The sequence below is a fragment of the Pelobates fuscus genome, chromosome 6 (genome assembly GCF_036172605.1).
Source record: "Pelobates fuscus isolate aPelFus1 chromosome 6, aPelFus1.pri, whole genome shotgun sequence".
Classification (NCBI taxonomy): Eukaryota; Metazoa; Chordata; class Amphibia; order Anura; family Pelobatidae; genus Pelobates; species Pelobates fuscus.
In genome coordinates, this window is record NC_086322.1 from 129,254,776 (window position 1) to 129,280,685 (window position 25,910).

General features: G+C 42.5%; 1 protein-coding gene across 1 annotated transcript in view; it reads left to right on the top strand.

The window, feature by feature from the left end:
• QRFPR (pyroglutamylated RFamide peptide receptor) overlaps positions 1-25,910 on the top strand; it is a 117,633-nt gene that overhangs the window by 46,618 nt on the left and 45,105 nt on the right. Inside the window, exons 2-3 of the mRNA XM_063458250.1 lie at positions 13,935-14,093; positions 14,329-14,390. Of these exons, the coding sequence (XP_063314320.1) occupies positions 13,935-14,093; positions 14,329-14,390 (221 nt within the window). The remainder of the gene's footprint in view (positions 1-13,934; positions 14,094-14,328; positions 14,391-25,910) is intronic.

Genomic DNA, 25,910 nt, shown 5'->3' on the forward strand with positions numbered 1-25,910 from the left:
ATAAAGGATCCTTTTACGGAGCCAATACCATATAGGCTCCTGTCCATGTGAGTGGTTTCAGTCATTACTTACTACCAATTATCCATTTTGGAACATCTGCACTATATTTTTGTTTCTCTTGTTTCCTTTTATATGTACATTCAAGTTTTTCAAGACTGTCACTGTACCAAAGGGGTGAGTAAACCCCTCTACTGTTTAGAGCGCTCCACTTGTTTGGTATAATTTGTATACCTTATTTATGTATATTTGTTTTTATTGTGGGTAAGGGGTATTCCACTTTTAGTGTTGAGCAGCTTTTACATTTTGGGCACTGTAAAGAAACACTTTCTATCTCTTTATTGAGGTAGTTTTCTCTATTTTGATTAAGATCTCATTATTAATATGCAACCGGTACACATTGTGCACAACCAAGTTCCTGCACCTTTGGTCTTGGTTATCCTTGTTTTGGGCTCCCTCCCTTCCCTTTCCCTCGGAACGGACATCATGCCCATGCCCAAATTGTCTTGATAGAAATTAACTATAGGCCTGAAACATTAAACGTGTTTCTGAGACACTGAATCTGGTTCCACAAAGGCAGTTTTATTCACTTAAAATTCATACTGTGAGTGCTCTCTTTATTTGTTTACTTATTTACAAATTTACAGATGTATTTATTTGCAGCACATAGGCAAGTACTTATTACCACGCGTTGTTGAGAAAATAGTTACAGGTTCCCTTTAAAGGAAAACTCCAGTGCCAGGAAAACAATCCGTTTTCCTGGCACTGCAGGTTCCCTCTCCCTCCCACCCCCCCAATCCCCAGTTGCTGAGGCAGCGGTGATGTCCCTCGTTGCTGCTTGCTCCTCTGCGCCGCTCCTCCTTCTGACTCCGTCGGCTGGTGGGCAAGACTGATCCTGCCAATCGGCAGGCGAGACCTAATGTGCATGCGCAGCAATGCCATGCGCATTAGCGCTCCACATAGAAAAGCATTAAAAAAGATTTTCAATGCTTTCCTATGGGGAATTGAGCGACGCTGGAGGTCCTCACACAGCGTGAGGACGTCCAGCGACGCTCTAGCAAAGAAAATCTTTGCTATGAGTCAGTAAGTTCCCTCTAGTGGCTGTCTAGTAGACAGCCACTAGAGGTGGAGTTAACCCTGCAAGGTAATTATTGCAGTTTATAAAAAAAACTGCAATAATTACACTTGCAGGGTTAAGAGTAGTGGGAGTTGGCACCCAGACCACTCCAATGGGCAGAAGTGGTCTGGGTGCCTGGGTGCCTGGAGTGTCCCTTTAATCTAGTAGCTAATTGGAATAACACATTTGGGCTCTTTATCCACACAGTTATATGCTATGTTGTTTTGCTCTTTGCTCTTTTAGCAGATATTCCACTACTTTTGTATATACTCCTTTAACCCCTTATGGACACATGACATGTGTGACATGTCATGATTCCCTTTTATTGCAGAAGTTTGGTCCTTAAGGGGTTAATCTCCATCAGGACTTTACTTTAGACGATTCCTGTGTAATACCTTTGCTTTGTGAACCCTTCTCCCATGAGTAAAACGGAAACAAGGAACTTAGTTACAATTGCATAGAAACGATCTAGGAAGTACCAACATTTTAAGAAAGGAATACCAACAACCCTAAGAATAAATTAGACTTTTAAACCTTAAAACTGTTTTTAATTGTATAGGAGAGGGGCCCCTTGGTTACTAAATCTATGATTCTGATATTTTTATTTTGATAATTCTCTGTTTCAATTACAGTATTCTAATAAATCTAGTTTTACTCTCAAACCATATTTAACGTTTAAAAGGTTAATCTAGTCTTTCATTATAGGATTATTAGTATTCCTGTCTTACATTTTTGGTACTTGCAGCTAAGTTTCTTTTACAGTGATTAAATAATTATCATCTAATAGACTTTTCCTATGTAATGCATGAAATAGTATAATTACATCCTTGATCATAAATCCCTTGCGTGGGAGTCTACAGTATTTTTTTCAATATTTGATCAGTGATATGAGAGATGTGTATATCCATTGAATTGTATAAATGTTTGATTAAGCAACATACACCTCACAAGTCCATTGTAGCGATTACAAGTGCATTAGTGTACACTGAAAAACAAAACAAGTTGCAGAACATGCACTGATGCTTTTTAAAGATTAGTCAACATAACATTGTGTGGCAAAACAAGTTACAAGGGTACAAGGGAACTGTACAATTTTAGAGTACAGAATGATAGTCAGGCTATGCAAGCACGTCTAACTGCAGAATGCATGGTGATAAACATTAATACTCAAGGTGACAAACATGTCTAAGCGATATACTCAAAGTAAGTGCATAAGTAGCAAGATAAATATAAAGACATGAGATTAGCATATGATGAATTGATGCGCTATAGTAAAACGAGATGTTGCACCTCAGAAAAATAAATGTATGCATATAGATAACAACTAAAAATAAACGTAGGTATCTGGGGGCTGAAACGAACATATAAGGATAAGAAAACTAGCATATATGGATTAGAAAACTAGCATATAAGAACTAGATGAGTTTAGAGAAATTGCAGTGGTGAAAACTAGTTGTGAGGAAGCCCCGTAATATGAGCAGTGAGACTGCCCAGGGTGGCAAGAGTATATTCAGCCTATTCCCATGTTCAGATAGTTTATGTGATATATGCTGTGGTTTGTTAAGGTAGCGATATGGTGGGCACGATGCAGGGCATCCGTTCAGCCCCAGGCCTGTGTATAGGCCAGCATTTGTGAGCCATGGGCACAAAAGCTCCCAAAGTCCAAGTCCTTCCCCAAAGGGGGTGAAACAGAAGGTCCTGATGGTTCTTTGCCTCTGGTAGGTGTTCATCCCCTGTCTGTGTGGACAATGCATTGGGGTGTTTTCCTATTGGCCCTTGGCCAGGCAGACAATTAGCAGAGGTGAATTGTGCTTGTGGAGGTTGAGTGCCCATGAAATGCTCATTCACTTCCCAAACCTCACACTCTAGATCTCTCTCCCGAGGCTGAACTGACAGAGCTGCCTGATGTTCCTCCAATGAGGCCCAAAAGCAGTCAAGTTGACTTATTCTTTGGGATACAAGGTTCCTTCACAGACTGCAGTGATAGAAGACCATAAGGTTGGAGCTCCATCGCCACCATGAGAGAATGACCTGTGGACTGAGTCTCAACAGGTACAGCAGTAGAAATCTATGTTGGTGCATGTTACAAGCCAGTGGAGCTGGGATAACCCCCACTGCTCCACTATGGGGGTAGGAGTGAGCTTGGTCCACGGCAAACTGGAGAGTGGGGAAATCGGCCACTTTTCCCCCACTCAGTAGCCTGGAGGCTGCAACAGTCTCCTAACAGCCAGGGAGCCTGAGTGAGGGAACTGCTGATTTCCCACAGCACCCCAGTAGAGGTAAGGTGTGAAAGCAGAGCATTAACCATGTGTATTCCCCGAAATTCAACAAGATGAGTGGAGCACACATCTGTTTAGGTAGAGGATCAGACTCTGCCCTCCAATATTATGAGTTTTTAATGAGCAATAATTTAAATAAAAGATTTATATTTTAATTGGTGATGGTTTAAAACTATTGCTCCCCCTTGTGAGATGTATTGTGTTTTTCTTTTGTATTGTATTGTGTGTAACTCATATACATACGCACAGACGTCAACTCCTATGCACATACATACAACTACAGCTCCTAGAAATACACACAATACAACCAAAATACACATACACTCACACACTGCAGCCCCAGATACAAGCGTACATACCCCACAGCTCCAAAGCACAAACGCCTAGATACACACGAACAATGCAACCCCGATACACATACCATCACACACCACATCCTATAGTTACAAAAGAACATACTCTACAGCTCCTATACACAAATACTACAGCCCCTGTCAACATGCACACAATCTCTACAACCCCTGCCAACATGCACACAAACTACAGCCCTAAGCTAACCGTAGTTCACCACAAACCGACCCTTTTACACACATACACAACACACACTACATGACAATCAGACTCTTACACACAAACACCAGGCCTGCTCCATTTTGTTTTTTGGTTTATCTTTGATGGGGAGACCAGAGACAAAACACCAGCAAACGCAATGCAAGTGTGCCATTGAATTAGCTTGCACAGCACAAAACAAACACAAGGAATTTTTCCCATCTGGGATTATTTTAGCAGGGCTCTGCATATGAAATGCCCTGAAGAAACATTAACCCCTTAAGGATCAAACATCTGGAATAAAAGGGAATCATGACATGTCACACGTCATGTGTCCTTAAGGGGTTAAACTAACATATTCATTTTGGGTGGCACGCTTTATCATTAGTGATGACATAAAATACCATTCCAACTATTTGTCCTTCACATAGTAGATTCGAGCAGTTCTAAAAATCTTTTGCATGGCAGCCAAGCTAGAATTAAGGGGTTTTATTGTTGATTTTAAGTATTTCCTACTTAAAACAACCCTGCATTCCTCTCAAATTGTATTGACCTCTTTCTTTAAGTTAGTATCCTCCACCTCCCCTGGAAAAATATAAAATCTACAAGGATATATCAGGCAACTTCAGCATGGAAAGCTGTTTCCTGATATTATTTCTGGTCATTAGTGATGTCCCGAACGGTTCGCTGGCGAATAGTTCCTGGCGAACATAGCGTGTTCGCGTTCGCCACGGACGGCGAACATATGCGATGTTCGGTCCGCCCCCTATTTTTTTTGTGGTCTTTCAGCCAAATTTACTAATACTAAGTAAAAATTACTTAGTATTAGTAAATTGTGCCCCTACTCGCAATACTGCGAGTAGGGGCATGTCTATTAAGGGGCGGGTGGGGGCCCTAAATACCAATGGGAGGACCTATTGTCCTCCCCCCGGCCCCCACACCTGAGCGGCGGGTGGGTGCCCTAAATACCAATAGGGGGGACCTATTGTCCTCCCCCCAGGCCCCCACCCCTGAGCGGTGGGTGGGGGCCCTAAAATGACAATAAGGGGGGGACCTACTGTCCCCCCCGGCTCCCACCCCTGAGTGGTGGGTGGGGGCCCTAAAAATAACAATAGGGGGGGACTTACTGTCCCCCTTCAGCCCCCTGAGCGGTGGGTGGGGGCCATAAATACAAAGGGGGGGAGATCCTAGTCACCCCCTCCCCCCCAAAACAAATAATTATCCCCCTACCCCCCTCACCCTAAAAAAAATGAAGGGGGGGACCGTTAACTAAAAACCTGTAAAAAAAAAATTTGATAAAAACAACTTACCATTCGATGTTTTCTTTCTTCAAAAATCTTCTTTTTTCAGCCCCAAAAAAGGCCAAATAAAGAACCATAATAACCTACGCAATAAAAAAAAAAAAAACAGCGCCAAAAAAAATTATCCATCTTCACCCATTGAGGGCTACGCGCAGACTGAGCTCTGCAGGGCGGGGGAAGGCTTATAAAGCCTTGCCACGCCCTGCAATTAGGCTAAGAACACTCTGATTGGCTAAGAACACTCTGATTGGCTGTGTCATTTTACACAGCGTGGGAAAATTCCAAAGAACTTTCCCACGCTGTGTAAAATGACACAGAGCACTGTGATTGGATGGCTTGAAATCCATCCAATCACAGTGCTCTGTGTAATTTTACACAGCGTGGGAAAGTTCTTTGGAATTTTCCCACGCTGTGTAAAATGACAAAGAGCACTGTGATTGGATGGATTTCAAGCCATCCAATCACAGTGCTCTGTGTCATTTTATACAGCGTGGGAAAGTTCTTTGGAATTTTCCCACGCTGTGTAAAATGACAAAGAGCACTCTAAATTGGCTTAAACCAGCCAATCAGAGTGTTCTTAGCCTAATTGCAGGGCGTGGCAAGGCTTTATAAGCCGTCCCCCGCCCCGCAGAGCTCAGTCTGCGCGGAGCACTCCATGGCTGAAGATTGATTATTTTTTTTATTTTTTTGCAGATTTTTTTTTTTTTTTTTAATTGCGTCGGTTATTATGGTTTTTTATTTGGCCTTTTTTGGGGCTGAAAAAATAAGATTTTAGAAGAAAGAAAACATTGAATGGTAAGTTGTTTTTATCTAATTTTTTTTACAGGTTTTTAGTTAAAGGTCCCCCTCTTATTATTTTTAGGGTGAGGGGGGTAGGTAGGGGGATTTTTTTTGGGGGGGAGGGGGTGACTAGGGTCCCCCCTTTGTATTTAGGGCCCCCACCCACAGCTCAGGGGTGGGGGCCAGGGGGCAGTAGGTCCCCCCTTATTGTTATTTTTAGGGGCCCCACCCACCGCTCAGGGGTGGGGGCCAGGGGGCAGTAGGTCCCCCCTTATTGTTATTTTTAGGGCCCCCACCCACCGCTCAGGGATGGGGGCCGGGGGGTGGACAATAGGTCCCCCTTATTGTTATTTTTAGGGCCCCCACCCACCGCTCAGGGGTGGGGGCTGGGGGGACAGTAGGTCCCCCCTTATTGTTATCTTTAGGGCCCCCACCCACCGCTCAGGGGTGGGGGCCGGGGTGGGACAATAGGTCCCCCCATATTGTTATTTTTAGGGCCCCCACCCACCGCTCAGTGAGGGGGGCCGGGGGGAACACAGTTGGTTCCCCCCTTATTGTTATTTTTAGGGCCCCCACCCACCGCTCAGGGGCGGGGGCCGGGGGGACAGTAGGTCCCCCTTATTGTATTTTTAGGGCCCCCACCCACCGCTCAGGGGTGGGGGCCGTGGGGGGGAGGACAGTAGGTCCCCCCCTCATTACCATTATGGCCCCCACCCACCGCCCAGGGGTGGGTGCCGGAGAGGAGGAGGACAGTAGGTCCCCCCTCATTATCTTTATGGCCCCCACCCGCTGCCCAGTGGTGGGGGCCGGGGGGGAGGACAGTAGGTCCCTCCCCCTCATTATCATTATGGCCCCCACCCGCCACCGAGGGGTCGGGGCCGGAGAGGGGGAGGACAGTAGGTCCCCCCTCATTATCTTTATGGCCCCCACCTGCCGCCCAGGGGTGGGGGCCGGGGGGGGGAAGGAGAGTAGGTCTCTCCCCCCCCCTTCAATCACTATTGTGGCCAGAAATAGTCCCTGTGGGTTTTAAAATTTGCCTGCCTAACGAAGTCTATGGTGGTTGGCCCAGTTCGAGAACATTTGCGGAAGTTCGTGTTCGCGGTTCGCGAACCGAAAATTTTATGTTCGCGACATCACTACTGGTCATATATTTCTCCAAATGTAGCTCATCTTTTCCTTATTTTGCTATCTACGTTATACCAAAAGTAACTTTTGTGTACCATAAAGTGTGTTCCAAACAGAATATAATAATTTAATATTTTTAAAAGGTTTTCTGTATAGTATCTCTTGATTCATACTGAAGATTCCTTCAAATATTGTAACTTTGATTACATTTTAAAGAACTCACAAATCATAATCACGAAAAGCTAAAGGTAACTCTGATTCTTAAACCTGTAGCAACTGAAGATTTGCAGGTCTGTGATATATGTTGCTCATGGTGATATATAGATATAGAAGGCAACAAAATCTATAATGATACCCACTTTAAATGTAAAAAAAAACAAAACATTATTTTTTAATTTGGAAAAAAGTAAATAAAGTAGTACTTTTCTATATTATTTTAGATAAAATAACAGCACAATGATCAAATACTAATTTCTCTTAGAAGCTATTTTTATAAGATGTAAGAGGACCTTTCATTATCTGAAAGTAAGCAAATGACTTTATAAATTTGATCTGTCAAGGCAAAGCCAGGACAAACATCACAAATGAGAAGAACTAATAGAGCAATTGCTTCATTTTTCCTCTTCTCTATATGTTTCTCTGCGTTGACAGCCAGCTGCAAAGGGCAGAGTTTCTAACAACGATTGATAGGGGGAAAATGTGGAGGAGACATTTTAAATGTTTACACCACACAAATTCATATTTCTTAAGTTAGAATAATAACAAATCTGGTTATAGTGATAGAACAACTTTAAACATCCTTTACTTGGATTTCTACTAAAATACATAACCAGTGCATTTTACAGAGAAGTTACTAGGAAACAGAAAATACACGAAAAACTGGCATTTCAAAGACAAATCTTACCAACAATCAGCAACATTGTAGAAAGTCTACAGAATATAAAAATGGATGTGGACTTTTTTTTAATTCACTCCCGCAACGAAACAAAAATAGTTTTTGGAATTTTTTCACTTCCATAAAAAGGAAAACATGCTTTTACTTCAACCTACTAGCTTCTGTATTGTAGCTCAACCAAGGGGGCCAAACTGAAGGCTTCTGACTTGGCCAAATCCTAATGCACAAGTCTATTGGAAAGTAGTTTGGAGGAAGAGAACTGAGCTTCTAATGCAAAGTTTGTGAGATTTATTTTTTCTGCTCATTCTGTACTCATCTGATTCAAAAGATTTTATTCCTTGCACAGTGTTTTTTTTTTTTTCCATTCTTTAGTTTTTCACAAGTGAAAAGATGTTCTAAAATGTATACAAAATACAGATTAAGGAACAGTGCACTTATAAAATACATTTCTAAATTATATAAGGTTACCTAAAAATTGCCTATCTCAGTAAACAAATATGGGGATTCAGTTCCACCATGTGGGCATATTGTGATAAGCCCACCACTACATCACAGTATACCAATGTCTGTGGCTCCTACATTCATTCCAACATGGGAGACAAATCAAATAGTGCTAGTGCTAAATAAGCTGAAGTGTATTTAAATAATCTGTTTGTAAGAGCAAAATGAATGTGATAAATGCAATAAAAAAAAAATATGTGTCAAAACTAAACAATTAACCCCTTAACCCCTTAAGGACCAAACTTCTGGAATAAAATGGAATCATGCCATGTCACACATGTCATGTGTCTTTAACGGGTTAAAGTGAGAGTGCTTTTATGTATATCCTCACAATGCAAATTACCGTATAAACTCGAGTATAAGCCGACCCGAATATAAGCCGAGGCCCCTAATTTTACCCCAAAAAACTGGGAAAACGTATTGACTCGAGTATAAGACTAGGGTGGGAAATGCAGCAGCTACTGGTAAATTTCTAAATAAAATCAGATCCTAAAAAAATTATATTAATTGAATATTTATTTACAGTGTGTGCATATAATTAATGCAGTGTGTGTATGAATGCAGAGTGTGTGTGTGTATGAGTGCAGTGTGTGTGTATGAGTGCAGTGTGTGTGTATGAGTGCAGTGTGTGTATATGAGTGCAGTGTGTGTATATGAGTGCAGTGTGTGTATGTATGAGTGCAGTGTGTGTGTGAATGCAGTGTGTGTGTGAGTGCAGTGTGTGTATGAGTGCAGTGTGTGTGTATGAGTGCAGTGTGTGTGTATGAATGCAGTCTGTGTATGAATGCAGTCTGTATATGACTGCAGTGTGTGTGTGTATGAATGCAGTGTGTGTATGAGTGCAGTGTGTGTATGAGTGCAGTGTGTGTGTATGAGTGCAGTGTGTGTGTATGAATGCAGTGTGTGTATGAGTGCAGTGTGTGTGTGTGTGTGTGTGTGTATGAATGCAGTGTGTGTATGAGTGCAGTGTGTGTATGAGTGCAGTGTGTGTGTATGAATGCAGTGTGAGTGTGTGTGTGATGCAGAGCCTTGGTGGGGGGTGGGCATTTTTATTATTTTTTTACAATTATTATTTTAATAATTTTTGTTATGTTATTATTTTTTATTTTATTATTTTAAAAATATTATTATTTTATTAATATATTTTTTTGTCCCCTCTCCCTGCTTGATACATGGCAGGGAGGGGGGCTCTCACTCCCTGGTGGTCCAGTGGCATTGGCAGTTCAGTAGAGGGGGGCTAGCAGCGAGCGTTTACTTACCTCTCCTGCAGCTCCTGTCAGCTCCCTTCTCCTCCGCGCCGGTCTGGTCAGCTCTCTCTGCAAGTCCCAGTGTAAGTCTCGCGAGAGCCGCACTATGACCCTGCGGCTCTCGCGAGACTTACACTGGGAGCTGACAGGGGAGCTGACCGGACCGGCGTGGAGGAGGAGGGAGCTGACAGGAGCTGCAGGAGAGGTAAGTAAGAGCTTCCTGCCAGCCCCCCTCCTACACAGCCCCCAGTCTGTATTATGGCAATGTAAATTGCCATAATACAGACATTGACTCGAGTATAAGTCGAGTTGGGGTTTTTCAGCACAAAAAATGTGCTGAAAAACTCGACTTATACTCGAGTATATGCGGTATATATCTGTTCAATTAAAATTATAATTGAAGTGACATTACTCTACAAAACCTCCTCAAATATATACCTGTGGTTGCCTCCATAAGGCCTCTAAAGCTGGGGTGGTTGGGCGGGGTGCTTAACCCCAAAAGGAATCTGTTCTGGATTCCAAACTTACTTTGTAAAAACAAAAGGGAATTAGGGGCACACTAGGAACATGCATCTTGCAGGAATTGTGATGCCCGCCATGTTGGTCCATGTAAAGCATATATCCACTGTATCTGAAATGACAGCTGGTATGTCAGATTATTTTCTTTAGTACCCTAAGGAAGCAAAATGGAAGTGGAAGGAATCAAATTATCATACTCGGCACATCTTGAACAATGTGCTCTATATTGGGTACATTTAAACATACTTTTCTTGAATAAACTTATTGAATGTTGATAGAAGTATTTCTTGATTATTTTTCATACTTTTATTAAATATTGATGCAAGTAATTCTTGGTTAGTTTGCATACTTGCTCACTTGTCATCAAGTAAGGTAGAAACTTTTATTGTATTTATTTTGTTTTCATTTTTGTGAAATCTATGTGTGTGCTGTGTGTTTGTGGACCATGTACTATGAGAATATATTGTTCTATGGATACCACAACAAATCATGTGATCAAAACATATGTATTATGAATGTCTCCAGGAAACCATATATTTTACACTTTTTGCTTCCTTGACAGTTATGTATTTTAATTTACATGATTTTATTGTGTAAAAGGAACAAACAGTCCACCGCCCAAATACAAAAAGAAATGATACATGCATGAATTCAATTATGTTAATATACTGACTTCCCAATGTAGTTCAATGACAAGTCTTTGCAGTCTTTGAATTTCAATTTTAAGGCCAGAGTAGCCAAAATGAAAACTCAGATAATTTAGAAACTTTTTCCAGTTTGGATATGTCTACCTTAAGTTGAAATTCACTTTGTTAAATTTAAATTCACCATGTCTACATGTTTCTGAACTGATTTGCTTCCTTATTATTGGTTGATCGGATATTTTCATTAACTGACAGTTGTACGTAATAAAGTTTATATTTTCCACTTTATATGCCAATCATACCTTTAAAGTCTGGTCCAATAATTATTTCTTATTCAGTCTGCTCCAGTAGTTAGTGATAAGTTAAATACATTTCTTATGGTATTTTGCATTTTTTTGCTTGAATGTGTGGAGACAGTCATTGTCTGTGTCAAAATTTGAATGTCAATTTTAAAGTGAGTTGCTTAAAATAGTCCTTAGCCTATGTGCAAATCATAATCATTTTGCTTTCATTGTAATAATGTGCAGAACAAGAGGTTGAAAGTGATAATCATCTATTTCAGTGTGCTTTGTGTATATGTATATGCAGTGTGTGTATATGAGTGCAGTGTGTGTATGAATGCAGAGTGTGTGTGTGAGTGCAGTGTGTGTGTCAGTGCAGTGTGTGTGTGAGTGCAGTGTGTGTATGAGTGCAGTGTGTGTATATGAGTGCAGTGTGTGTGTGTATGAATGCAGTGTGTGTGTATGAGTGCAGTGTGTGTGTATGAATGCAGTGTGTGTGTATGAGTGCAGTGTGTGTATGAATGCAGTCTGTGTATGAATGCAGTGTGTGTATGAGTGCAGCGTGTGTGTATGAGTGCAGTGTGTGTGTATGAATGCAGTGTGAGTGTGTGATGCAGAGCCTTGGTGGGGGGTGGGCATTTTTATTATTATTTTTTTTCAATTATTATTTTAATAATTTTTGTTATGTTATTATTTTTTATTTTATTATTATTTTAAAAATATTATTATTTTATTAATATATTTTTTTCGTCCCCTCTCCCTGCTTGATACATGGCAGGGAGGGGGGCTCTCACTCCCTGGTGGTCCAGTGGCTTTGGCAGTTCAGTGGAGGGGGGCTGGCAGCGAGCGTTTACTTACCTCTCCTGCAGCTCCTGTCAGCTCCCTTCTCCTCCGCGCCGGTCTGGTCAGCTCCCTCTGCAAGTCCCAGTGTAAGTCTCGCGAGAGCCGCACTATGACCCCGCGGCTCTCGCGAGACTTACACTGGGAGCTGACAGGTGAGCTGACCGGACCGGCGTGGAGGAGGAGTGAGCTGACAGGAGCTGCAGGAGAGGTAAGTAAGAGCTTCCTGCCAGCCCCCCTCCTACACAGCCCCCAGTCTGTATTATGGCAACGTAAATTGCCATAATACAGACATAAGTCGAGTTGGGGTTTTTCAGCACAAAAAATGTGCTGAAAAACTCGACTTATACTCGAGTATATACGGTATATATCTGTTCAATTAAAATTATAATTGAAGTGACATTACTCTACAAAACCTCCTCAAATATATACCTGTGGTCACCTACATAAGGCCTCTAAAGCTGGAGGGTTAGGGCGGGGTGCTTAACCCCAAAAGGAATCTGTTCTAGATTCCAAACTTACTTTGTAAAAACAAAAGGGAATTAGGGGCACACTAGGAACATGCATCTTGCAGGAATGGTGATGCCCGCCATGTTGGTCCATGTAAAGCATATATCCACTGTATCTGAAATGACAGCTGGTATGTCAGATTATTTTCTTTAGTACCCTAAGGAAGCAAAATGGAAGTGGAAGGAATCAAATTATCATACTCGGCACATCTTGAACAATGTGCTCTATATTGGGTACATTTAAACATAATTTTCTTGAATAAACTTATTGAATGTTGATAGAAGTGTTTCTTGATTATTTTTCATACTTTTATTAAATATTGATGCAAGTAATTCTTGGTTAGTTTGCATACTTGCTCACTTGTCATCAAGTAAGGTAGAAACTTTTATTGTATTTATTTTGTTTTCATTTTTGTGAAATCTATGTGTGTGCTGTGTGTTTGTGGACCATGTACTATGAGAATATATTGTTCTATGGATACCACAACAAACCATGTGATCAAAACATATGTATTATGAATGTCTCCAGGAAACCATATATTTTACACTTTTTGCTTCCTTGACAGTTATGTATTTTAATTTACATGATTTTATTGTGTAAAAGGAACAAACAATCCTCAGCCCAAATACAAAAAGAAATTATACATGCATGAATTCAATTATGTTAATATACTGACTTCCCAATGTAGGTCAATGACAAGTCTTTGCGGTCTTTGAATTTCAATTTTAAGGCCAGAGTAGCCAAAATGAAAACTCAGATAATTTAGAAACTTATTCCAGTTTGGATATGTCTACCTTAAGTTGAAATTCACTTTGTTAAATTGAAATTCACCATGTCTACATGTTTCTGAACTGATTTGCTTCCTTATTATTGGTTGATCGGATATTTTCATTAACTGACAGTTGTACGTAATAAAGTTTATATTTTCCACTTTATATGCCAATCATACCTTTAAAGTCTGGTCCAATAATTATTTCTTATTCAGTCTGCTCCAGTAGTTAGTGATAAGTTAAATACATTTCTTATGGTATTTTGCATTTTTTTGCTTGAATGTGTGGAGACAGTCATTGTCTGTGTCAAAATTTGAATGTCAATTTTGAAGTGAGTTGCTTAAAATAGTCCTTAGCCTATGTGCAAATCATAATCATTTTGTAATAATGTGCAGAACAAGAGGTTGGAAGTGATAATCATCTATTTCACTAGCATAATAAAAGTCTGTAGCTTACCATAAAGTGGCAAATAAGTGTCTCTTAATAAGCAATTCACTATTCAGAATGTTGTCTTTCAGAATCGTTTTTTTCATGTTGATCTTTTTGTGATAACTTTGCTCTTTCTTGAAATTCATGCAGGTGCTTTTGCATGCAAGATGGTTCCGTTCGTCCAATCTGCGGCCATTGTTACTGAAATCCTGACAATGACATGTATTGCTGTAGAAAGACACCAGGGAATTATACACCCATTAAGAATGAAATGGCAATACACAAATCAAAGAGCTTTTACTATGCTTGGTAAGGGGATTTATATTAAAAATTGCATTTATAAATGTTTCATATTGTGCTTTTTTTTTCCAGTCGTTGACTCACTTCATTCCTTCCCGTATGTTGTATTTTTCGAGTAAAATGAGACTTTGTGGAAACATGTTTTATGAGGAAGTTTATGTGCAAATAAACATTCTTCATTTATCAAATGTTGATATAGTGACTACCTGTAAAAGGAAAATAACGTTGTATATATTATATGCAGGTGTCGTGTGGCTAACAGCAGTCCTTGTTGGTATACCCATGTGGCATGTACAGAGACTGGAGGTAATTATTTATGCAATTATTTAAGCCATCTAGAGTGCTTCTGAACAAATGGCTACCCAAGCAGTCTTAGTTCCAAAGTAAATGTTTAAAATTGCAGACTTTAAGTAATTCTCAACAACTAGTTAAAACTAGTTTAAAACATTAACATAGAACATTTTCATACAACACAAAGTAAGTTTAAAAGGGAGGCTGGTAGTGTAAGAGTCAAAAAGTGAGTAGGTGTACTACCATCTCCTATCCAGTACTGAAGAAACTCAAGAAGGAGTTAAACATGTTTTGGCCGACTTTGGACTTTTAATTGCTACAAGTGTATTTGGTATTGATCCTATATGTTTTATTTGTTATATTACAATTAGTGCATATTTTAAGCAAATAATCTGGAGCCTCAGGATTTTTTTATTGTGGAGGTGCCTTCACCAGAAGTTTGGCACTATACCTGTTACTACCAGAGCCAGGATTTTAGGCTCTGGAAAAGGTGAGCTTGATTTCTACTCTACATTTTTAAGGTTTTAAGTTAATATATTACACATTGGATGGTTTTCTTTTTATATTCTTGGAGGAAATGCCAATAAGAAGTAGTGGTATGATGCTGTCCTATGAGCATAAAAGTTTATTAGGCTCCACTAAATGTGAGTGACCTGATTTTATATAAAACATTTGGTGTATATTTCAGTACCATATGCACTATATTTTGTCCTTTTTCTTTTATGTACTTGACGTTCACCTTTTGTATATCAAGAATACGTGGGGTAAGGTAAACCCCTTCACAAATTAAATGTATAATAGCGCTCCACTAAGATGTAAGCTTAACTTATACCATAAGTTTGTTTGTATACATTATCACACACATTACTACACACAAAAATACACACACTACCACACAGAAATACACACTAACACATACACACAGATCCACTCCACAATCCACACAGTTGCATACATGCACAGATCCACACAGTGACACACAAGCACAGATCCACAAATACACACACACACACACACACACACAGACTGACTTATATGCACAGATACACACATTAATCCTCAAACACTGACTCACAATCTCTCTCTGAGTTTAGCCCTCGCTTATGCGGTGTACATTTGTCTCCCTTGGGCCCTGGTGAGTCTGGCCCCAAACAAACCCTGCAAGCTGCAGCTCTGTATCCATATATTTTGTGTCGGGAACTACTGGTGGTATTAGCATGGGCGTTGGTGGCCCACTTAACTACTTGAACCCTTGTGCGTTTGCAGTGGCTGCACTGTTGGTAGTTCCACATACATTTTAGGACAAACAGACACAGGCCCATTTCCTCAGACAATTATATCATGTTTCAATTTTAAATAAGGATAAATCTATGTATTTAATAATTTTATTCTATTGTTATTTATTGTTAATCATTTATTTATGAAGGGTTTACTGAATAATTGATTTGATGAATTTCTATTTAATTATGCACTTACTTATTCAAATACTGAGATCTGATATAAAGCCAATATGGCTAAAAAAAGATTGCTGCTGATAACATAATCCCTGTGAAAATAGACTGACCTGCAGAGAAGTTAATGGAAAAGGAGGTCAGGCAAGATCAAAAGCTTATGTTTGCAATCATACGGTGACAAGTTCTATGACATTAATGTCAAATTATTTCACTAAATCACTAGTCTCTGTGCTGAGCAATACACTGGTTGTGCCAGCCAGAAGAAAATATATACAATTCCTGTTAAACTCAGAAACCTTCTCATTCTTAGGTCATTGTGATTCAGACACAAAGTTAACTGGGACTTATATATTTCAGACTGATAAACGCTCTTAAAAGGCAAAGCATATTAGTCAAACACGTCACTTACAGGAACAGTTTCGGCACCATAACAACTTAATTGAAATAAAGCCTTTGCAGTCTCACTGCTCAAGTCACTGATATTTAGGAATTAAATCCCTTCCAGTGTTATTCACTAAAGTGAGAATTGCAGAGAATTTAAAGTGAATGCAATGAATCAATTTCAAATTTAAAGGGATTCTATAGTGCCAGGAAGACAAAGCCATTTTCCTGGCACTATAGGTTCCTAAGATGCCTTCTTTGCACCCTCCTCCCATGGCACTGAAGGTGTTAAAACCCCTTCAGTCACTTACCTGAATCTAGCGCCAATGTCCCACGGCACTGGGTCAGGCTCCGCCCACGCTTCACCCGCGCCGATGTCAGCTGGCGGGGGAGACATAATGCACATTAGCATTTCCCCCTATGATGTTACTGCCAGGAGGAAATTGCATAAACCACCCCCTCTAAAGTATGAACATTATTATGCTTCATTCATGACATAAATCAGCTAGATAGTAAACTCGTGGGCTACATAGGAGATACCAGTATTGATTCTCTCAGGTAAAAAAACACCCAGTGGCATCTATTCGACACGCGTTTCGGCACTTAGACTGCTCCTTTGTCAAGAGCACTTGAAATCATAATTTTGGCGATAACCAAGTATTACAGTCTAATGTGATCTCGAACTCATTGAAAATTGCAGGTAGAAAATGTAAATAACCATTAAATTATACTTATACCCTGTGTTGGTGATACTTAAACCTATTTGAATTCGCAATATCGATATATCTAACTCTGAGACCTATTGATTCTCTTTTTTAAATCACTTTTTTGACACATCACATTTTTTTTATTTGAGGGGTGTCTATGTAGTGTTTTTTTTTCATTTGCGTGGCTTCCTCATATGTCATTAACCCCTTAAGGACACATGACATGTGTGACATGTCATGATTCCCTTTTATTCCAGAAGTTTGGTCCGTAAGGGGTTAAATAAAGACTTTTTATTTTTATTAACTTTGTTCTCTAATGTTAGTTGTGCAAGAATATATCATTTTTATACTGAGGTGGTAACATTTGGATTTTTGGTCTCTGTTTTTTCTGAGATTAATTTTCACTTTTTTCCTACCTGATTTTTAGAGTTATGCCCTGGTTACTCACTTGGCCCTGTCTTGACATTATTTATGTTTTATTTATTTTTGTATTCTTTTTTTTTATGTGCATCATAAAAACATGGATAATGTACACAGTTACAAGGTAAAGCCACATATAAGGGTATCCTGAAAATAGTACGAGATGACTGCACCTTATTTTTTTTTTACAGAAAAAATAAAAGTATTAACAAGCTAGGTAATCACATGAATGTTGACTGTGCCAGATGAAAGAAACCTAAGATTAGGCATATAAGAAACAGGCTAGTCTGTCAACATAGATACTACTGGTGCTGATCTGGAATTTAGGTTTACAGCTCCATATGGTCTGCATAAAATAATAAGAGTATTAAAAGGTTTGGTTGAGCAACTAAATAGAAAGGAACAATATAAAACATAAAAAATTGCCTTTGGGACTCCCACTGGATCACATGCACGGGTAGCAGGCCTGTGTTCTGTTGAGGTCGAGGTGTCAGCCTACTACCACTATCGGCAGACCTAGTGGGGAACACGGCAGTCCGTAGGGGGTTGCAGCTTGGCAATGTTGGATTAGGGTATACTCACTTCTCCAGACTTTGGCATAAGTTGATAGGTCTTCCTTGCGGGCTCGAGCACTGAAAGTCCAGGTCTGTAACTTCCACAGGTGCTTCTGCTGTTGCAGATGGCTTGCAGATCTCAGCTGGAACAGTAGCTGGAGTTCGACTCTCTGCCGCCGCCTATGTTGGAGCATGGTCTCCCGCCGACGTGGGTGATGAAGCGTGACTCTGTTCCATCAAAGCTGATGGAGTGCAACCCTCCTCCCTCTCGGCAGTTGGAAAGGGGTCAAGCCCCTGTCTGTCCATGACTTGGTTTGTGTGCTAGGAGAGAGATAGGATGCTGCTGGTGCCTGTCTCCCTGAGGTGGTCTGCTAGATAAAAGCTTTTGTCCTCGAACTTGATCTTAAACTTGAGACAGCAGCGAGTCAGTCACCAAGTGCCTTTCCAGTTGGGCCCAGAAGTCCGTGAATATTGCCTCCTGTCTCAGCAAGGCTCACACCGTGACACTGCTTACTTCAGCACAGGTTAGTGTCAGGCTTCGCGCCCTCAGGGAAGTCCTCCCCACCTTTTCGGTAAGCTTGGATATGTGCACTATAGTTGCAGAAGCTGTCCGTATTGGCATTAGAACTATGTGGATCAGCCCAGCAGGGATCGAGATAACCCCCGCCGGTCCAGAGGGGTGGCGTAAGAGCGAAGGTAGCCCACACGGAAAACTTGAGAGCGTGGAAGTCGGCTGTCCCTCCCCAGCCCAGTCACCTGTAGGCATCAGCAAGCTTCTGCTGTCTTCCCGAAACTGGCACCCCCAGTTTAGACTGTGTGGAATCACCCTGATTTAGTTTCATTTGTGGATGATTACCCCCAACAATCGGTGAGCCAAACGAGAGCTCACCCGATACACGTCTGATCAGCATGAGGCTTAGGCTCCAACCTGTTGCTTGACATTATATGTCTTGCATCTGCGTCTTCGCATTTTTATTTATTGCTACAATATTGCCTAGAATTTTTGCCATGCCATTTGTGAGTTGTCAAACTATATTTTGATATCAGCATAGAAAAAATAGTAAGTGAGAGAAGTAACTTGCCCAATAAAAAAAAAAACGAAAAAAAATAAAAAACAGCTTCTTCTCCAATGTGTTCCTTTGTTTAATTCTTTATTTCAGGACAGTTAAATCAGTAAGCATATAAGACAGCAGCACATCATTAAGAATGTAAGCGAGCAGCTCCCTGGACCTCCCTGAATATGAGGATGAGTAGAAAAGGATGGAGTTGATGGGGTTACATCCTTCCTGATCAGGGGAGGGCTGGCAGCCTTAGACCTGGGGGGCAAAACCAGTCAAGTGGCCCATTGCACCACCAAATCAGTTCACCATCCATGCCCACCTTTTCCTGGTTTTATAACGGATATTGATGTTATGCTAATCAGTAGCTCTTTGCCATACCCACTCCTTCACGGCTCTGACTTTCAATGTTGTCAGAGCACAGGCTGAGAATCTCTGAGCCTGTGCTCTGACTTATTAACTGAGCGTCAGAACCATGAGGGAGAGGATATGATCTGACTGCACCTACTACTGGTGCGCACCAGTGGACCACCAGCGAATCGTTTCAATTGAATATGCTGGTGTCCCCAACTTGTGAGCTGTGTTGGCTACCGGGCGCCTCTGTTGTCATGGCACCCTGCGTGACCGCACAGCTTGCCCACCCCAACGGCTGGCCCTGCTGACACACACTGACGTTACTACTTAGACATCCCTCAATATTAATACAGACATCAGAGTAAACACCAATAAACTGTGGAAACAGAGCTGATCCCTCCAAATTTATAAAGGTTTTTCTTAGAGGATTTATTGTAAGATTAAATCATGCCTCCTCCTCACTCTCTCCCATGCGCTGCTCTGTAGGCTGGGAGGAAGTGAAGAGTAATCACAGTCTCCCAGCACAACGTCACCTGTGGCTGTATGGGGAACAGCTGTTTAATGTAATGCTTGCAGGACGGCCAGCTGCCGCAGAACCTCTTTGTTCCCATCTCTGCAAAGGGCTCCAGGCACTGCTTGCTGTGAGTGTGAGCCACTGTAAATTAGGGGCAGAGGGCACTTGTACTGCGGTACAAACAGATCTGGGCAGGAGGAGAGTGCTATGCAATCAGTGCACTCCCCTCCTGTGGGTCACCAGTAGACTGATGCACCTGCCCAGGATTTTTGCCGCCCTAGGCAAAATAAAAATTTGCCGCCCCCCCATGTGACATCACAATGCCCCACCTATATGATCTGCCATATGAACTAATGCCAATGCTACACACAGTGTGTGTTTACATTAAAAAGCCTGCAGGGGCAGGCTATAGACACCAGAACCACTTCATTAAGCTGAAGTGGTTCTGGGGACTATAGTGTCCCTTTAATGTGAGGTAAATTATAGATTAGTGTCACTAATAATATCCTGGATTGCCTACTTACAATCAGATGAGGATGGTGATGGGCTTCAGTTTGGCTCCACTGGTCTGGTGTAGAACAGGATCTCTGGAGGCTGCTTGTAACTGTAGTCACAAAATTCAAAGTTCTAGTAGAATGGGAAGGAGCTCCATTTTTTTGGGGCCCCTTACACAGCTCAAGGTCTGGGCCCCAGGGCCTGACGGTGAGTATGCCCAGAAGGCCCACCTAAAAGTCCACCTACATGTCCCACCCATGAGTTCGCTCACAGGGAGTGGAGTGTGTAGGGGATGTGTTATGTGTTATTGTAGAGGATCTAATGTGTGTGCTTATGGTAGGTAGTGTATAGGGATACCAGTTTGTGTAGGTAATGCAGTGTATTTGTTTGTAGTGGAAGCAGTGTGTGTTTGTGTATAAGGGATGCATTGTGTGAATCTGTGTTTGTATGCATAAGGGATGCAAGGTGTGTGGGAACAGGTGTGCGCGGAACAGGAGTTTCTGTTTCCTGTAACCGGCCGGACTGACAGGAAGGTGCACACTGAGTGTGCACTTTCCTATGACTCCGGCCGGCCACCGCACCGGAGAGGAGCTCGGCCACGCTACAGGGGAGGGGAGAAGATGTGCTGCAGCCGCCTGAGCCTCTTAACAGAGCGCTCAGGCGGCTGCAGCATTTAAAGGGTCGCCCTGCAGCGGCCGGTCTTAAAATGGTTTGGGGCGGCCTGGGGGGCAATTGCCTCCCTGCCCCCCGGCCCAGCCCGCCCCTGTTCCTGATGGGCTGGAGTAAGTGGGGATCCGCCAGCTCTATGGTCCCCTGTCCATCGTGGTTGGTGCCGGGGCAGCTTCCGAAGTGAGATTTGTCCTGCTCAGGAAAATATAATATGGAAGAAATACTTATTTGTTTAACAATTTTCTTATCTAATTTACTTATTTTTATTATCTTTTCGCTCTCTTCTTCTCTTACTCGTCTTCCTGTGTCCTTCTACTTCCTGTCTTTTTTTCTGTTTCCAATTTTCCATGTCAGCCTACATTACTTATTTGGTATTGCAGAGTTCTTACCCCCAACAACTTAAATTAGAGTACAGCAAGAGGGGACTATTTGGTTCCAATAAGTAGCTTGTAGGAAAGTGGGTTGTGTTTATGGTATGGGGAACTATCACGGAGCTTGATATGCACTGTAGATTGCTTTTCTCTTTAGGAAATTAGTTATTTGTTTGATATTCACAATCTATTTCTTATCTTTCAATGCACAACGTATCATTGAAAACTTAAAAAAAGAAGATTAAAAAACCCATATGCAGATGATGCAGCAAAATTTATATATAAATACATATAGAAAAGAACATTAACAATTATGTTAGAAGTAGCAGTGATAATAATTACCAAACATTAAACGAAAAGAGAACAAATTAAATAAAAAAAACATTCAAATGCTCTGATGGGTACATTTTACCCTGTCACTTAGTAGCCGGCAGGGATAAACCAATTAAAATAAAATGAAATATCAATAAGAAAAAATAAAAGAATAAAAATAGAAAGCCCACTGTTAGAAAGAAAAAGGTGGAGAAAAAAATTCCCTAATTCCTCCCAGGGCTCCTTTTTTGTGCAAGTGTAGTTCTTACATTTATATGTGACCAACAAGGCTCAATCAGTCTTATTATATACACTTTCTAATGTATTCCCGGGTTTTGTTGTTGCTAAAATCATCTCAGTCCCAGCTCCAATTCCCTCTCAGCCTCTCTGCTCCATTTCACCCAGCTCCATCTCTTTCTCATCCTCCCAGCCCCATTTCCCTGTCTCCCACAGGTTCTTCACATTTAGTGAAGTCCAAAACACCCTATGGACATGAACTAATTTATAACCTGCTAGCATGTTACTGAAAGATAAACGTTACGATTCACAAATATAATGTTGAAATAACAAATAAAATGAAAGTTTAAAACTTAATTGGCTCAATTATTGTTTGCTAGTGTTGTCGCGAACCCGAAATTTTCGGTTCGCGAACGGCGAACGCGAACTTCCGCAAATGTTCGCGAACCGGCGAACCGCGCGAACCGCCATTGACTTCAATGGGCAGGCGAATTTTAAAAACAACAGGGACTCTTTCTGGCCACAATAGTGATGGAAAAGTTGTTTCAAGGGGACTAACACCTGGACTGTGGCATGCCAGAGGGGGATCCATGGCAAAACTCCCATGGAAAATTGTACAGTTGATGCAGAGTCTGCTTTTAATCCATAAAGGGCAGAAATCACCTAACATTGACACCTGTCCTCAAAGCCCAGCCCTGATACACACTGACACAGAGCAGAATAGAGACTGTTCCCCCTACATAGGGTCACTTGGCAGATATGGATTGACACCTGTCCTCAAAACCCCTGATACACACTGACACAGAGCAGAATAGGGACTGTTCCCCCTACATAGGGTCACTTGGCAGATATGGATTGACACCTATCCTAATGATCCCTGATACACACTGACACAGAGCAGAATAGAGACTGTTACATAGGGTCACTTGGCAGGTATGGATTGACACCTGTCCTCAAAACCCCTGATACACACTGACACAGAGCAGAATAGAGACTGTTCCCCCTACATAGGGTCACTTGGCAGATATGGATTGACACCTGTCCTCAAAACCCCTGATACACACTGACACAGAGCAGAATAGAGACTGTTCCCTGTCCACAGAGACCATGATACACACTGACACAGAGCAGAATAGAGACTGTTCACCGTCCACAGAGACCATGATACACACTGACACAGAGCAGAATAGGGACTGTTACCCCTACATAGGGTCACTTGGCAGATATGGATTGACACCTGTCCTCAAAACCCCTGATACACACTGACACAGAGCAGAATAGAGACTGTTCCCTGTCCACAGAGACCATGATACACACTGACACAGAGCAGAATAGAGACTGTTCACCGTCCACAGAGACCAAGATACACACTGACACAGAGCAGAATAGGGACTGTTCCCCCTACATAGGGTCACTTGGCAGATATGGATTGACACCTGTCCTCAAAACCCCTGATACACACTGACACAGAGCAGAATAGAGACTGTTCCCTGTCCACAGAGACCATGATACACACTGACACAGAGCAGAATAGAGACTGTTCACCGTCCACAGAGACCATGATACACACTGACACAGAGCAGAATAGGGACTGTTACCCCTACATAGGGTCACTTGGCAGATATGGATTGACAAATCCCTGACAAACAGCTACCACATGCAAGGAAGGCAGCAGGGGCGCAAATGACCCACTCCTGACGCGGGAAGGTAGTGACAACAAATAACAATACAGGACACTTTAGAGGCCCTGTAATTGTAATCAGTCCACTTGAAATCCTTTAACTTTGATCAATTGGAGGGAAGTCTGGTGCAGGGCCACTGACCCATGCGCAGGGCCAGCCTTAGGCCTTTGGGCGCCCTGTGCAAGAAATCTTCACCCTGTCACACCCATGTGCAAGAAATCTTCACCCTGTCATAGGGTCACTTGGCAGATATGGATTGACAAATCCTTGACAAACAGCTACCACATGCAAGGAAGGCAGCAGGGGCGCAAATGACCCACTCCCGACGCGGGAAGGTAGTGACGACAAATAACAATACAGGACTCTTTAGAGGCCCTGTAATTGTAATCAGTCCACTTGAAATCCTTTAACTTTGATCAATTGGAGGGAAGTCTGGTGCAGAGCCACTGACCCATGCGCAGGGCCAGCCTTAGGCCTTTGGGCGCCCTGTGCAAGAAATCTTCACCCTGTCACACCCATGTGCAAGAAATCTTCACCCTGTCACACACACACACACAGGCAGACAGCCATACACACGCACACACACAACTGCGACTGACTAGGTTTGTCACCTCCTCAAAAGGACGCATGAGCCTACAGGCATTGCGCATGAGCGTCCAGTAACGTGGCAAAAAAATTCCCAGCTCCCCAGAGGCTGTCCTAGCAGCCCGGTCATTCAAATATTCATTAACAGCTTTTTCTTGTTGGAGCAGGCGGTCGAACATTAGGAGTGTTGAATTCCAACCTGTAGGGCTGTCGCAAATCAAGGTCCTCACTGGCATGTTGTTTCGCCGCTGGATATCGGCAAAGTGAGCCATGGCCGTGTAGGAACGCCTGAAATGGCCACACACCTTCCTGGCCTGCTTCAGGACATCCTGTAAGCCTGTGTACTTATGCACAAAGCGTTGTACGATCAGATTACACACATGTGCCATGCACGGCACATGTGTCAACTTGCCCAACTTCAATGCCGCTATCAAATTTTTTCCGTTGTCACACACCACTTTGCCGATATCCAGTTGCTGCGGAGTCAGCCACTTTTCCACCTGTGCGTTCAGGGCGGACAGGAGTGCTTGTCCGGTGTGACTCTCTGCTTTCAAGCAAGTCAAACCCAAGACGGCGTGACACTGCCGTATCCGGGATGTGGAATAGTACCTGGGGAGCTGGGGGGGTGCCGTTGATGTGGAGCAAGAAGCAGCGGCACAAGAGGACTCAGCCGAGGAGGTTATGGAAGAGGATGGAGTAGGAGGAGTAGAGGAGGTGGCAGCAGGACTGCCTGCAATTTGTGGCGGTGTCACCAACTCCTCTGCAATGCCACGCATTCCTTGCTTGTCAGCCGTCAGCAGGTTTACCCAATGCGCAGTGTAGGTGATATACCTGCCCTGACCATGCTTTGCAGACCAGGTATCAGTGGTCAGATGGACCCTTGACCCAACACTGTGTGCCAGACATGCCATGACTTCCTTTTGCACAATCGAGTACAAGTTGGGGATTGCCTTTTGTGAAAAGAAATTCCGGCCGGGTACCTTCCACTGCGGTGTCCCAATAGCTACAAATTTTTTGAACGCCTCAGACTCAACCAGATTGTATGGTAAAAGCTGGCGGGCTAATAGTTCAGACAAGCCAGCTGTCAGACGCTGGGCAAGGGGGTGACTTGGTGACATTGGCTTCTTACGCTCAAACATGTCCTTGACAGAAACACATGACTGTGGGCAGATGAGCGGGAACTGCTCAAGGCGGGAGACAGAGTGGCGGATGGTTGAGAGGGGGCAAGAAGGACAGCAGTGGTTGACGTGGCTGAAGATGCTGGACCAGGAGGAGGATGGCGGCTTAGAGTAGGCGTGCTGCTTGTACTCATGTGTTGATCCCATAGGCGTTTGTGATGTGAGATCATGTGCCTACGCAAAGCAGTTGTACCTAGGTGGGTGTTGGACCTCCCACGACTCAGTTTCCTTTGGCACAGGTTGCAAATGGCATCGCTGTTGTCCGAGGCAGACACACAAAAAAAATGCCACACTGCTGAGCTCTGCAATGACGGCATTCTGGTGGTGGACACAGCATGCGTTGATTGGCGTGCTGTCGGGCTGACCCCGGGTGCCGATGCATGCTGTCTGACTGTGCCACTAGCTCCTTGCGACGACCCCCCCCTGCTTCCAACTCGTCTCCTCCTCCTCCTCTCTGTCTCCCCATCTGAACTTTCGCCCTGTTCTTCTTCTTGCCGAGCGGGCACCCACGTGACATCCATGGACGCATCGTCATCATCAACCGCTTCGCTTGTATCTGACAAC